Below are 15,884 nucleotides of genomic sequence, written 5' to 3'. Positions count from 1 at the left end.
CTGAACAAGAGATGTTTTATGCTCCATCCATATTAAATTCACATCTTCCAAGGGAGAGTAACAATGTTGAAGAAGTGAATTGGCTTAAATTGCTTCCAGATAATATGGTGGTGGTCGAGATTGATTCTAATGGTAGTCCTAGAAAGTTGCCCGAAGATGCTGGTGTTTATGGGGAGATCATTCCAGTAGCGCCCGAATCAGCCCAAATTATGGAGCCCGACCAAAATAGTGCTATTAATGATGTTGATGTTACTGATATTGCCGAAGAACCCTCTCTCTCATCAACAGTGCCCACGTCCAATCTTCCTCACACTGATATTTCTGAGGAAAGTAGAGATTCTGTGATTAATACTAATAATATTTCTGAGTCTATTGATTGTGGCAGATATCAGCTACCACCACGAAGTAATCGTGGAGTGCCAGCCGAGAGGTTTTCACCAGAACCTATAAAGAAACCCACATATCCTATTGCTCATTATGTGTCCACTCACAGGCTATCAGAACCTTCTAAAGCATTTGTCAATAATATGTCTACAATGCATATTCCCAGTAAAGTAAGTGAGGCGTTGTTGGATGTAAAATGGGTTGCAGCCATAGAAGAAGAAATGACAGCACTTCAGAAGAATAAGACATGGGAATTAGTATCACTACCGGAAGGAAAGAAAGTTGTTGGTTGTAGGTGGGTGTTCACCATTAAACAAAAGCCAGATGGTTCACTCGATAGGCGTAAAGCAAAACTTGTAGCTCGAGGGTTTACTCAGACATATGGGGTTGATTATGAGGAAACCTTCGCTCCTGTGGCGAAAATTAATACTATACGCGTTTTGTTGTCATTGGCTGCAAACCTTGATTGGCATTTACAACAATATGATGTAAAGAACGCTTTTCTTCATGGAGATCTAAAAGAAGAAGTATATATGTCATTACCACCAGGATATGATGCTCCTCGTGATTATGGTAATGTGGTATCCAGGTTGAAGAAGGCTTTATATGGGTTGAAGCAATCTTCGCGCGCCTGGTTTGGTAGATTTCGATTTGCAATGAAGAAGTATGGCTATAAACAGAGTGATGCAGATCATACACTGTTCTTGAAGAAAGTAGATGATAAAATTACAGTTCTCATTATATATGTGGATGATATGATAGTGACAGGAAATGATCTCACAGAGATGAGTAAATTGAAGGATTATCTTTCTTCTGAGTTTGATATGAAGGATTTGGGTGGTTTAAAGTACTTCTTAGGTATTGAGGTTAATCGTTCCAAGCAAGGTATCTTTCTGTCACAACGTAAATATGTGCTCGACTTGCTAAAAGAGACGGGGATGCTTGGTTGTGAGCCAATCCAGTCTCCTATTGAGCAGAACCACGGCTTGGAAGAATGTCCTCACCAAACTCCAACTAACAAAGGGCGATACCAGAGGTTAGTTGGACGCCTAATTTATTTGTCTCATACCAGGCCTGATATTGCATATGCTGTCAGCGTGGTTAGTAGGTTCATGCATAATCCAGGTAAGCAACATATGGATGCTGTTGTAAGGATCTTGAGGTATTTGAAATCAGCACCAGGAAAGGGTCTTTTGTTTTCGAAACATGGCAATACAGATATTCTTGGGTATTCAGACTCAGATTGGGCTGGAAAAGGTGATAGAAGATCAACGTCAGGTTATCTTACCTTTGTTGGAGGTAATCTTGTTACTTGGAAGAGTAAGAAACAAAAGGTTGTTTCTTTATCAAGCGCAGAGGCTGAGTATCGAGCAATGGTGAAAGGCATATGTGAACTACTATGGTTGAAAAGGCTTATGGGGGAGTTGGGTTTCTCTTCTGGAAAGCCTATGAAGTTGTTTTGTGATAACCAATCAGCCATTAAAATTGCTGAAAATCCAGTACAACACGATCGTACAAAGCATGTGGAAATCAACAGAAATTTTGTTTATGAGAAGTTGGAGAACAAGGAAGTTGAAGTGCCATATGTTAATACTAAAGTTCAGCTTGCTGATATGTTAACAAAGGCCCTATCGAACTCAGCATTTACCGATTCCCTTGTCAAGTTGGGCATATATGATATATACGCTCCACCTTGAGGGGGAGTGTCAAATATTGTGTATAGCCATTGTACAGTTGTACTAACGTGTATAGGATTTTCCTCCTATATATAGATTCCTTCCATAGATAGATATCTACATTCCATATTAAGAATTGGGCAGTACAGCTGCAGTACATCATTGTATCCTATATAAACTTTGTATATGATGAAAGTAAATATAATAAGATTTTCCATCTTTTCTCCTCTCTCAGTTTTAGTCCTTCAACAATGGAAATTCGATTCGAAAGGAGAAGAAACGGAGATTCAGAGACCCAATCAAGGTAAAAGCAGACTCACTCGTTCAATATATGCTGTCTCTCATCTTTAAACTCATATTTTAATATTTGGAATTTTGCGTTTTCTTTGGGGGTAGAAATTTGCTCGAACAGAGGAGATCGATCGGTCATCTTCTTCTTTTCTTCTATCTAATTTCACATTACTTACACACATTTTTCCAACAAAAGCTTCCGTGCTTGAGAATGAAATATCAGATCCATCCAGTTTTTGTTTCAGTAAATAAATGTTGTTTTTGATAATTGTAGGGTGTTTTTGAGGTAATTCGGATGAGTCGTGCTAGAAGATATCCTACTACACTAACATCTTATGAATTTCTTCACCTCTTTGGCTCCCTTGAACCAGAAGTTTTGGAAGGAAAGTAAGTCATTTTTTTTATTAAAAAAAATAAAAAAAATTCATTTATGCGTTTAGCGAGCAAGATGAGGAATGCTTAGTTTTAGAAACACTATTTGATTCCTATAATTTGAGTTCATTTTGATATTGTTAAATTGTTTTTCATGTGCATTCTTTTCTTACTGTATATGCTACAATGAAAAAGTTGCATGCCAAATGATTCTGGACAAAAAAGACACTCCTTCAACTTTAATGTATTTGCTTTACAACGCATTTTTCAATAATACCCCTTTAACTTTATTATTTATTTTATTATGTCCCCTCAACCCTAGAGAGGATGCCCAATATGCATGGGCAAACTATAGTATGTGCAGATAATTAGGGTTCAAGAAAAGTCGAATCCTCTCATATTTTCTCCATTCTTCTCTACTTTTCTCTCGTCAAACTCTTATTCTACAAAAATATCTAGTGAAACACCTTAAGTAGCATCAACAAGCTTACAAATTTTAGTGGGAATGTTGAAACTACCTGATAACCTTTCAATTCTTTTTTGTCTAGAATCATTTGGCATGCAACTTTTTCATTAGAGAAAGAGAAGAGGTAAAACAACAAAATTAAAAATTGAAAGTTTTCCTTGAGATCATGGTTTTTAAACTCGTCCGAGACCGAGACGTATCGCCTGAGTTAACTCGGTATCGGAGCTGAACGAGACCAACTCACAAAGTCATTTTTTTGGCCGAGTTTTACATCTCACGTACAATTTTTCGAGTTATCTCATGAGACGTCTCAAACGTATCGGAAAACTCGTCCGAGAGGACTCGGTATCAGAGCTGAATAAGACGAGACACGATACCGAGTTTAAAAACCATGCTTGAGATTCATAGCAAAAATAAATCCCAACCCCTCTTTATGCATCGGATATAGAGAGTGGAGTCCACCATTGTTTTCTATCATGTAGATATTGACATATTAACTCTAACATAAAGTGAAATTAAACATATACCCATATTAGTAATAACTGTTTCTCCTAATAATTTTAAATCATTCTTGGTGATGTTCTCCGTTGAGTAGTCTAATGTAGCATGCCTTTTAGGAATACATTATTGAACAATTTCCCGAATGTTTTTCCGCACTAGAATTGCTTTATCCTTGTGTCCTAAGCTCAATGATTGACTATGATATATCTTGCCTTGAGGGTTTACTATTTCACATGTTATCCTTCATGTTTGCTTAACAGATGGGCAAAACAAAGGTATTTCTGAGAGCTGGTCAGATAGTTGAGTTGGATGCAAGAAGAGCAGAGGTATTGGGCAAGATAGCTAGAGTCGCTCAAAGATAAAATTCTTACAAATGTTGCTTGCAAGGAATTCATCTCATCACGTGACAATATGTGGAACATGCACTTCTTGTAATCATTTGTGCTAATATTGTCAGGTTGCAAGAGAAACTAGGGCCCTTAAAGAAGCGAAGGAGAAATTAGAAAATCGTGTGGAGGAACTTACATATGGCATTTGCAGCTTGAGAAACGATTAAGGGTAATAAATATTCGACGTTAGTCTTTCATTATTGAAATTTTTTGTCTATTGTTGTCCGAGAGGCGAGATAAATCACAATGGATGTAATATGAAGTTATATTTACTTCTAAATGTAGATTGACTTGGAGAAGGCAAAAGCCCTAGAAATCAGTAATTTTCAAGATTCTTTGCATGCAATGCAATCACAATTAGAAGAAGCAAACTCTAGGGTTATTCAGGAAAAAGAGGCAGATCAAAGAGCTATTGAAGAAGCACCACCAGTCATTAAAAAGACACCTGTTTTAATTCAAGATACAGAGAAGGTTGATTCATCAATTGTTGAGGTTGAGAGCTTAAAAGTAGACTCACTAGACATGCATGGTTGTCTGATATAATATGCTTTTATTTTCTCTCTTACCTCCAGAAGCCTCTATTTTAGAGATATAGTCATCGGGATGCACAAAAAGTAATGATATATATAAAAGATATACTAATGTAGAAGTCGCGCTTACTAATGCTTGGGCCAATGGAGAGTAGTGTCTGCTCTCGAGCTAATGTTGGCTTGGAAATTATGTTCAATAGATGGATGTTTTTGTTCGAATATTTCAGTCTCTTTGTATTTTATGTAATAAATCTTCGATTTTACTCTTAAGAAAACCTTCTCTTTCTAATGAGAAACAGTATTTTTATATTAGTTCTTTAATTTCTTTACAAACAAAAATAAATTATATCATGGACACTCAATCAAGAACGTAAATAAGGAGAACCCAATTATTATTTCTATATTCACATGCTTAATGCTAAATCATTAGGTTAAAGAATGCCTTTGGGATGAGATAAAAATGATGAGATTAGGTTGACAAATATGAAATTAAGTTAAAATTGATGAGAAAGAATTGAAAACGATGAGAATAAATTTTAAAACTACAATATTTAAATTTAGATCGATGAGAAATTAAGTTGAAAACAATTAAAGTTCTTAAAGTTATCGTGTTTAGAATGATTAGATCGAACATAGTTAAATTAATTTTAATTGAAGAATATGTTCATAATTTCAAAACATAATACCACCCCTTTTCATTATCAACAGGTTTTTACTTAATTCCCCGTTTATTTTATTTTAAAATGCCACGTGGACTTCAAACTCCAACTCAACAAAGAACACACATTCAGAGCTCTTTATTCAAATAGTTGTAGTAGTTGCCGCTTCTCTCCTTCTCACATAAACAAAGAACCCAAAATGTCCAACAAGAAGGAGACCATCAACAATGAAAATTTGATTTGGAAATAATAAATAGAAAAGAGAGATTTACCTGACAGACCTAACTGTTGTATTTTTATTACAAAAACTCCCTTGGAGGTCTGACAACTCCAATAGAGCCTTAATTTATGTAATTTGTTACCCATCAAACCTTATTTATCTAGTTTGTTACCCAGCAAACCTTGCAGTAGTGATCCACGTCATAAAATTCAAATTGATATATTTAATTTGTAGCTTGGCACACCTCGGAGTGGATCCTAATCACATCATTTTTGGCATACAAAAACGTGATCTAATCGTAAAAAGTTATTAAGGACAAATTCTAATAATTTTGAAAACAAAATTAGAGAAAAAAGTCAATTTTTTCGATTGAGTTTTAATTTTAAATTTGAGAGTTCGACACTTAAGATCAAGTTCAAAAAGGATTTTTATTTTTATTTTTGAAAACAAAATTAGAGAAAAAGTCAATTTTTCTGATTGAATTTTAGTTTTAAATTTGGGAGTTCGATAGACATCAATTTTCAACCCCTAAGATCAAGTTCAAAAAGGATTTATATTTATATTTATTTATTTATTTATTAATATGAATTTTCCCATAAAATTGAGAAGGATGTGAAGTTAGATTTTTAAATTTATAACTCATGTGGATCCAACAACCTGTAGTAAGATTTGAAATCCTACTAAGTTAGTCATGCTAACTTGATTCATAAAATAAGGTTTGCTCAGTTAACAAACTACTTGATAAAGTAAGGTAGGTTTTGTAATAAAATTGAAACAGATAGGTCGCCCAATAAATCTCCCAATAAAAAAATCCAGTATTATTCGATAACTTCCTACCGAATGTATAGAAAAAAAATGGTACGTACCAACTGAGAATTTCCAGTTCCATTTGATATGAACTTACTGAGTAAGTTTTTGTTCTTAATCGTAAGTTAGAAATGATTTGGTAATGTGCATACTAAACTCGTACGATAAATTAGGTAGGAAATTATCGAAAATATTCGATCTCATTCGGTACCGAATTACTTTTCACACAAGTACCTATCAGAATAACTCTAATGAGTTCGGTCCTAACATATCCAACGTACTGAAAACTTTTCACACATTCTAATGCTTATCAAGGTTAATTTGCAAAATGATTGAAATAAATTCAAAGAACAAAAGAAAAATTAAACACTCTATGTCTTAAAATAAGTAAACAGGGGTCAATATCGGATTTTAGTTGATAATGTCCCTCACAAATGGATCAAAATAATATTTTTTTGATGAATCTCTCAAAAATCTGATTGGTGAAGTGGTATTCAGTTGAAATTTTGTAGGGTTTTTCAGTAGGGTTTTATATGCTTAGAATCCATAGGAGGGAAAGATTGCTTCTGTTTGGCACTAAGAACTAGGTGGGTTTATAGAGTAAAATTGTAAAATATATACGTGAGTATAGTAGTGCTTGTGTTCGGTGCTAAGAACCAGGCAGGATGTATGACTATATAGTAAAATATAAAAGGGTATTTGAGTAATTGCACATTTTAAATATTTTTAATGTTGAAGTGGGTGCAAATAGTGCGCCACGACCCAGACCGAATGTATGAATAGTTGAAGGTATGACTGAGTCAGGTTATAATTAGTTACAGTTGAATACTTGAGTTTTATAATGCAATTTGATTTTATTTTAAGTTACAAAGAAGGCAAAATTAATATTGGCTTTTAAGGAATTTTCTAGTCTCAAAAAACTGTGGAGGCTCTCAGGATACACTTTTTTATGGGAAGTGCAATCGTGTATCTTGTGACGTTCAAATCACTTGAACTTGTCACGTCATGAAATCATTTGAACATGCCACCTGCTAAGTAATATTATCATTACTCTTAAAATATAAACCTAAAGAAAAAAAAATTATTGATTGGATATGCAAATGGTCCTAATATTAAAAGATCAAGTTATATGAATTGTTAAGTTTTATACCATTACAAAAGTTTGGCTCAAGTTATTATTTCAACTTTACTAAGCATTATTATACATTTAAACACTTTCAATAGATGTTTATAATTACGATTAGGTTCATGTAAAATTATAATCCAATAAATAGAGATTTTGAAAAAAAAAAAAAAAAAGAGAGAGAGAGACAAAAGGAGAAAAAGTTTTTACTGGCATCATGGTTTCAAAACTTGTTCAAGACAGAGAGATATCGCCCGAATCTGCTAAAGAAACTAGAGAACAAAGGGTTTAGGTCCAAATAAAATAAAAAACTTCATCTTCTTCAATAGATTTTTTAAATGGTTAAAAATTATTATCTCAATGTTGAAACGAGATGAGACTTATTGTTCGAGACAACTTGGTATCAAACATGGACGAGATGAGATGCAAAACCGAGTTTTAAAACCATGATTGGCATCCCAAGTATTACTTATTTTCAATTATTGGCTTTTTTGTTTTATTTTTTAATTAGAATGTACCAAATAAAAAATTGCGGAACCATTATGAGGTGACATTGTTAACTTGAAAAACTTAAAATTTAAAATAAAACTTAGCGATTGGAAAGTTTTAAAATTTAAAATAAGACTAGGCGACATTGACTTAAAATTTAAAATAAAACTGAGCAACGTTGACGTAAAAGACTTAAAATTTAAAATAAAATTAGGCGACATTGACTAAAAATTTAAAATAAAACTAAACGACATTGACTTAAAAGATTTAAAATTTAGACAAATTCATCAAAACATGCACCACATTTCGATTATTTACCAAAATGATAAACTATAACAATTAATTTCGAAAACTGTAACTAAAATAAAACTAGGCGCCATTGACTTGTTGAACACAACACAGGTTGAGACTTGAGAGCTCTTTATTCAACAGCTCTAACGAAAAACACAGGTTGAGACTTCAGAGGCCATCGAAAGCTCTCTCCTTCTCACAAAAACAAAGAACCCAATATGTCCAAAAACAAAGAGACTTTCAACAATGGAAATTCAATTCGGAAGGATAGTAAGAAGAAGCAGAGATTCAGAGACCTGATCAAGGTAAAAGCAGACTCACTCGTTCAATTCTGTCTGTCATCTTTAAACTCATATTTTAATATTGGGAATTTTGCCTTTTTATTTATTTATTATTATTTATATATAGAAATTCGTTCAAACTGAGGAGATCGATCGGTCATCTTCGACACATTTTTCCAAAATAAAAATAAAAATTCCACACTTCACCCCTCAAACTTACTACGTTTCAGATTGAAATATTAGATTCATCCAGTTGTTGTTTCAGTAAATAAATGCTGTTTTTATCATTCCTTTGATAATTGTAGGGTGTTCTTGAGGCAATTCGGACCACTCGTGCTAGATATCCTACTACACTAACATCTGATGAATTTCTTCACCTCTTTGGCGCCCTTGCTCCAGAAGTTTTGGAAGGAAAGTAAGTCATTTTTTTTATCCCATTTACGCATTTAGCAAGCACGATGCATGGTTTTAAATCTCGTCCAAGACCGAGACAACTCGTCCAATTCGTCTCGGTATCATCCACCAACGAGACGGGTTGACAAGTTGTTTCAAACCTGATGTGTTTCTCAAAAGTCGGTCTATTGTGTCTCAAAAGTAGGTTATTGTGTCATTGTTGAACAAGACGTCTCGAAGAAATCGGACGACTTGTCTGAGATGACTCAGTCTCGTTCATGGACGAATCGACATGTCAAAACGAGTTTTAAAACCATGGCAAGATGTGGGATGCTTAGTTTTAGAAACACTATTTGATTCCTATCATTTGAGTTCATTTAGATATCAAATAATGGTGTTTCATGTGGATTCTTTTATTAATGTACAGCTATGATGAAAAGGTCGCATGCCGAATGATTCTAGACAAAAAGATATTGAAAGGTTATAAGGTAGTTTCAACATTCCCAACAGAACTCGTGTGCTTTTTGATGCCACTAAAGGTGTTTCACTAGATATTTTTGTAGAATAAGAATTTGAGGAGAGAAGAGAATAATAGATGAAACGTAGAAGGAGTTGAAGTAACTCCAATGCTAACCATGGGCCTCGTATCAAGATCCAGTGTGGTGTTTTGTTCCTATAGAATAGGATGGTGTCTATGTGGCATGTTTTGGTGGGAGTTTAAAACACATTGGGTTCCTAACCAAGCCATTTTCTAAAAAGCATGCAGCCCGATGTATTTAATCTCGAACCAAAACATGCCACACAGATACTGTATGTCTCTATAGGAATGGGACACTGCTTTGGATCGTGACTCATGTATTAACTCTTGCATAAAATTAAATTACACTTATACCACTACTACTAATAACTTATTACTCCTAATAATTTTAAATCATTCTTGATAATGTCTTCCATCAAGTAGTCTAATGAATACATTATTTAACAATTTCCTACATATTTCTTTATCCTTGTGTCATCTGCCCAATAATTGTCCATGATGTATTTTCCCAGTAGGGACTTACTATTTCACACATAATACTTCATGTCTTGCTTAACAGTATTGGAAATAATCTAGTTACTTTTTTAGTTATTTCTTCTTTGTAAGGGCTTTTTTTATCTTTTGACTCTTTTAATTAATATAAATTCCTGCTAAGCTCTTACAAAAGTTACTTGACAGAATTCTTCTCAAAATTCTTCTAACAGATAGGTAAAAAAAGGGTTTTTTTGAGAGCTGGTCAGATAGTTGGGTTGGACACAAGAAGAACAGAGGTATTGAGCAAGAAGGCTAGAGCCACTCAGAGATAAATTCTTACAAATATTTCTTGCAAGGAGTTCATTTCATCATGTAACAATACGAGGGATATGTACTTCTAATCATTTGTGCAAATATTTTCAGGCTGCAAGAGAAATTAGAGCCCTTAAAGAAGAAAAGGAGAAATTAGAAAAGCGTTTGGAGGAACTTACATGGAATTTGCAGCTTGAGAAACGATTAAGGGTAATAGATATTTTATGTTAGTCTTTCATTCTTGAAATTTTTAGTCTATGTTGTCCGGGAGGTGAGATAAATCACATTGGAGTTACATATCAAATTATATTTACTTCTAAAATGTAGATTGATTTGGAAGAGGCAAAAGCCCAAGAAATCAGGACGTTACAAGATGCTTTGAATGCAAAGCAATTACAATTAGAAGAAGCAAACTCCAGGGTAATTAAGGAACAAGAGGCTGCTCAAAGAGCTATTGAAGAAGCACCACTAGTCATTGAAAAGACACCCACTTTAATTCAAGATACAGGGAAGGTTGATTCATCAATTGTTGAGGTTGTGAGCTTTAAGGTAGACTTACTAAACTTGAATGGTTGTCTGATATAATGTGCTTGTATTATCTCTCTCAAAGATGACATTGGTAAGAAAATCTTATTACTTTTGAGATATATGTTGCATTTGGTGTGTATGTTAAGGAGATAGATGAATACGATATATTGTTTTTGAACCATCTAATAATGTGTTAGGATTTGAATCTCGCTGCATCTAATCCACGTGAGCCCGACACGGAGGAAAAACCACAAAAATCTCTTAGTGAGAAGCAGGTATGCATGGAACAATTAGAATATCTTTTGCAAAATATCCTTAATCACATGCTCTCCACACATCATGTCCATTTTGTATTTAAATTCCCAACTTTTGAGGGTTCATTTCCTTTTACTGATCTATTTTTTTCAATCTCTTTTTCCCATGAAAACCAGGACTTTCTTATAAAGAACATCATTTCACTAGACATGGGATTTTCTGAGGGCAGACCTATTGCTGCTTGTGTCATATACAAATGCCTTCTTCACTGGAGATCATTTACAGTTGAGAAAACTAATGTGTTTGACCATATCATTCAGACATTTAGATCAGCTATAGAGGTATCTCATAATTCTAAGATCTGTATCCTACTTGGTAAATTATGATAACAATCATCAGATTCATAATAATTCTAATATCCAAGAAATTTTGATTATTTAATGCCACTGATCTTTCCATCGAACCAATGTTTTCATTGGTTAGAGATTACTTTATGATTGTATTATAATTGCATCCTGCCATTTTATGGATATTTTCTATTTCTGCCTTGTTGAAGGACAAGGATGATAATGGCGTATTATCATGTTGGTTGTCTCATTCTTCCACATTATTGTGGCTCCTCCTCCAGACACTGGAAGCATTTGGTGACTCTAGCTTGACACAACCAAGGTGTAGATCAACATCACAGCTCAATTAACAAGCAATTTTTTTAATTATGAATATTTCTACTTGTAAACTCTTTGCCATTTAGCATTATTCTGTCATTTATCTTTTTTGCTATCTTTGAAGTTTTTTTCAAGGACTTCGAGCATTTCCACGAAGGGTTGGATACTCATTTCTTAGTTTTCGGATGCTTAATGATTTGGATGTCTTCCAAGTTGAAGCCAAACTTCCAGCTTTACTATTTAAACAACAACTCACAAACTTCTTTGAGAAGATATACGGAATTATAAGAGACAATCTGGAGAAAGAGATCTCTCCGTTGCTTGGACTGTGCATCCTGGTAACCGTTACACCTTTTGATCATACACTTATTTGTAATAATGTTATTTTTTTATGAGTTAAGAGTTAGCAAGAAATGAGAATAAAGAGATCTCTTCGTTGCTTGGATTGTGCATCCTGGAAACTGTTGCGCCATTTGATCATGCTCTTATTTGTAATCAAGTTGTTTTTGATGAGTAAATTGTTAGAAAGAAATGAGAATAAACAAGGATAAGTATCTCAAAATCAAATTAGTCACTAATATGTCGCTTGTCTCTGAAAACCTTGTTGTCAGTCTTCATTATTGGCAATAGTTAGAGATATCAATGCAGGGGTGTCTTGAGAACTGGTATAGAATGTAATATGAATGCACTGGGTTTAGCACAATGGTACAAGGTGAAATCTACTAGTTTATTTTTTCAGAATAAATTAAGAAAAATATGAAGAAATACTATTTTATGTGCAGTTTTTACATATTCAAAATCAATTTCACATGAGCATAAAACCTTGTAATGTTTATACATAATTGATAGAACTCATATGTATCTCAAAAAATCTTTCACATGATAATCTTACAAACAAGGTTATTAGGAAGCGTACCTTATGCCATTGTGTTGTGAATCGGATGGATTCACCTTCTTGAGTACTAGATATGCCTTCTATTCTCTCTCTCTCTCTCCATGCTTGGAACTGCTAGGGTTTTCTATAATGGATGGAGATTACTTCATCTCTAGCACAAAAGCCTTTAATAATTTTTCTTTACGGTTATTGTTACCCATAATAGGGGAGTGCGCCACTTTAATAGATGAGAGGAGAGGGCTTAGAATATCTTTTTTAGAAGGATTCTAATCCATCATAATTTCCTTTTAAAACTTTAATGAAGATCTTTCTAAAATTCTAACTTAACTCGGATTCCTTAACCATTAACTTCTTTTATTCCTTGAATCCAATAAAATAAAATACCAAAATGTGGAGGCCAATGGGCGTTCCCATAACTGCTTTCTAACATTTTAATCAGTTTGTTGCTTATATATGATGTGCTGCATTGTCCAGCTTAAACCCAGATGACAGAGGAAGGTGGATGATTTCTTAACATATTTGATAGATCATATTGATGTGTTCTGTAATTCATATGTATCTTTCCATTATGATGCAGGTACCTAAAACATCCCATGCAAGGTCCGTTAAAGGATCTCATTGGCAAAGCCTCGTGAAAATCTTGAACAATTACTTGGGGATCTTAATAGATAATTACGTGAGTACTGAAGTTTTATTTCAGTTACAATGCAATCATGATGATCCTTCTTAAAAGTTCACTCTTATACACTTTCCTCCTTTACAGGTTGCTCCATTCTTAGTTCGTAAGATGATCACTCAGATATTCTCGTTCATCAATGTTCAACTATTCAATAAGTAAATTTATTTTGCTCGTATTTTCTTGTGATCTTGATGAGTTAATAATGTAGGATTTTAGCCCAACAAAAAAGATTATTATTTTCATTTTTCCCCAGCCTTATGAGACGGCGTGAGTGTTGCTCATTCAGCAATGGTGAGTACGTTAAAACAGGCTTAGCCGAGTTAGAACAATGGTGCATCAATGCAACTGAAGAGGTAGCATGAATAAAATTCCCTTTTTTTAACATTTCTTACCCATATTTGTTTTTGAAGATTTAGCATACAATTCAATTGCATGCAGTATGCAGGATCAGCTTGGGATGAATTGAAGCACATCAGACAGGCAATTGGATTTCTGGTGTGATTTATTTATCTAGTGATTCATATCCAATACTCTACTTATTATAACTAATTGTGCTTACCCTCCCCCTCCCCTTTTTTCTTTTTTGTGCTTATAATTAGATCGTACCCTGGAAGCCAAAAACGTCCTTCAGTGCAATAACTAAACACCATTGTCCAGTGGGTTTACGTTCCCTTTGAACTTTTCCATTCCTATCGAAATATTGCCTTATTTTGGTTCCAATAGATTTTATTTCTCTTTTTATTCTTCCTTGTTGCTTTCAGGTGCTCAGCATAGAACAAATATATAGGATTTGTACAGTATTCCATGATAAAAAATATGGCACTGAATGTGTATCTGCACAAGTAAGTGTAGTCTGGAATGAGTTTTAAGTTGTACCAACCTTACTGCAATGCCCCCCTTTTCATTATCCAACTTTTTTCTAATCATTGCTCAATATTTCCATGGCTCCCTTTAATTTTTTTCAGTTGTACATTTCATTTGTTTCGGACAAATAACTTGGACCCTTTCCTATGCTAGGTCCTTGCGAGAATGAGAAATCTGATTGAGGAGTCGAACGATAATGATAGCGATTCACTCTTTTTGGATGATGATGACTCTATGTAATTTTCTTTAACAACCCCACGTGCTTTAAAGTAATAATTCTTGATGCCACATTTTCCGCACACATCTCGTGGACTAATGTTGTTTGGTCAATGCAGCTTACCATTCTCTGTTGATTATCTCTCCAAGTCAATGCCGCGGATAGAAATAGGCGATATCAATCCTCCACCTCTGGTTTGTGAAAATTCTTTGCTTGTCCTTTTGTTACAACATACAAAGTAGTCCTTGCAGGATCACAGAGATATTGTGCAACCTAAGAAACATGTACCAGGGTCCAGCAATTTGTCACACCAGCAATTTCGTCCTCTTTTTTTTGTTCTTTTGTTAATAATGTAATTCGTGATGAAAATGTTTTTTAGGCAAATATTTGTAGAGTGATGAAAATGTTATTTGTTTTTCTTATTGAGTGTATCACTTTATTACTATTTTCTCCAATAGATCTTTGCAGTGTTGAAGGAATGAGGTTGTTCTAATAGTCGTTAGTATTGATATTTGAGACATGGAAGAGCAAGTTATTTTAGTAGAATCCATTTGAGCTGTAGATTATGATAAAATAAAAGAACAAAACTACCTTAGCAAGCAAGGATCAATTTACAGAGATAACGTTAATCTGGTATTTTTTTTTTTTACTTCAAATATAATTCTAATTTGCGTAACTAAATTAAAAATGATTTTGAGAATAATTTATCTAAAACAAAATACTAAAAGAAATGATTAAAAATAGTATGAAGAAGTGTAGAACAGTTAGATCCATCATTTCAAGTCTTATTAACAATCTTTAGATGTCCTCTATTTATCTCGATCCACTAAACAAAGTTAATGTTTATGGATCGAAAAATCAATCAATTATATTATAGATGAATTCAAAACTATGTGATCAATGATTAAGTCAAGATTATAAGAGAAATATTAAAAGTTCTTTGCAAAGCATGGTTTATCTTGAATTTATCTAAGTATAAACCATTAGAATAGCTAAAACAATCAACATTCCAACTGATAATATTTACTAAATAGATTTCACAATAATCAAGAAAGCATAACTACGAGAATAGTAAAAAAAAATTAGTAGAAACTCGCTCTGCTTTCCTCGACCTATCTAACGGGGAGTTTTAGTTGATGGTCATCGCAAGAATAGTAAATAAAGGAAACATAAAAAAGAAAGAGAAATTAGCTATAAAAAAATAAAATTCTTCTTTATTGTTCTTGATTCTGAAATTGGCAGAGTCTCCTTACAATCTTCAAACTAAGAAAGAAAGAAAAAAACATATGAAAACTTAAAAAAGAAGTTGATCTCAATGGAGATGAGATATCGTTTGGCTCTGGTTTGATATCTTATTTATAGATATGATTAGGATTTCTAGGAGAATTAAGATTTTGAAAATTTTCCGAAATTATTATAACTCAAAAATCCTACTTCAATACGAATGGTATTGAACCACAAATCTTCTGCACAAATCTAGAGATTTGACTTATCGACATTACCGTGATGCCCTCGTTAATTAGGGCGATGCAGTAAAATTTGGCCCAATAGGCCTGAATTTTGGTAATTGGCTTTGTTTCGAATC

General features: G+C 33.7%; 1 protein-coding gene, 2 long non-coding RNA genes and 1 pseudogene across 3 annotated transcripts; all 4 read left to right on the top strand.

The window, feature by feature from the left end:
• Positions 1-3,950: 3,950 nt before the first annotated feature.
• Positions 3,951-4,676, top strand: LOC147397673 (myosin-5-like; annotated as a pseudogene).
• Positions 4,677-11,188: 6,512 nt separating this feature from the next.
• Positions 11,189-12,161, top strand: LOC147397672 (myosin-17-like). Its single transcript, XM_086450219.1, has 4 exons — positions 11,189-11,320; positions 11,536-11,648; positions 11,769-11,982; positions 12,048-12,161. Exons 1-4 carry the CDS (start codon positions 11,189-11,191, stop codon positions 12,159-12,161), a joined length of 573 nt encoding a protein of 190 aa, XP_086306345.1.
• A 965-nt stretch (positions 12,162-13,126) lies between these two features.
• LOC147397671 (uncharacterized) lies at positions 13,127-13,820 on the top strand. The gene is made up of 4 exons (XR_015180325.1): positions 13,127-13,215; positions 13,303-13,373; positions 13,472-13,571; positions 13,657-13,820. It is a non-coding gene; the product is annotated as an uncharacterized LOC147397671 (long non-coding RNA).
• Positions 13,821-13,869: 49 nt separating this feature from the next.
• On the top strand, positions 13,870-14,656 carry LOC147397670 (uncharacterized). The gene is made up of 3 exons (XR_015180326.1): positions 13,870-14,060; positions 14,236-14,318; positions 14,418-14,656. It is a non-coding gene; the product is annotated as an uncharacterized LOC147397670 (long non-coding RNA).
• The last annotated feature ends 1,228 nt before the right edge of the window (positions 14,657-15,884 follow it).

The sequence above is a fragment of the Akebia trifoliata genome, chromosome 8 (assembly GCF_017979445.1).
Source record: "Akebia trifoliata isolate Shusen 1 chromosome 8, ASM1797944v1, whole genome shotgun sequence".
NCBI lineage: Eukaryota > Viridiplantae > Streptophyta > Magnoliopsida > Ranunculales > Lardizabalaceae > Akebia > Akebia trifoliata.
The sequence above is the reverse complement of the archived record's forward strand: the minus strand, read 5'-3'. Positions and strand labels throughout refer to the sequence as shown.

Excerpts from the sequence above, each read along its gene's own strand:
- LOC147397672 (XM_086450219.1), top strand. The coding sequence starts at position 11,189 with ATGGGATTTTCTGAGGGCAGACCTATTGCTGCTTGTGTCATATACAAA. Across the intron at positions 11,321-11,535 it reads CATTTAGATCAGCTATAGAG|GACAAGGATGATAATGGCGT; the intron begins GTATCTCATAAT and ends GCCTTGTTGAAG. Across the intron at positions 11,649-11,768 it reads TCTAGCTTGACACAACCAAG|TTTTTTTCAAGGACTTCGAG; the intron begins GTGTAGATCAAC and ends CTATCTTTGAAG.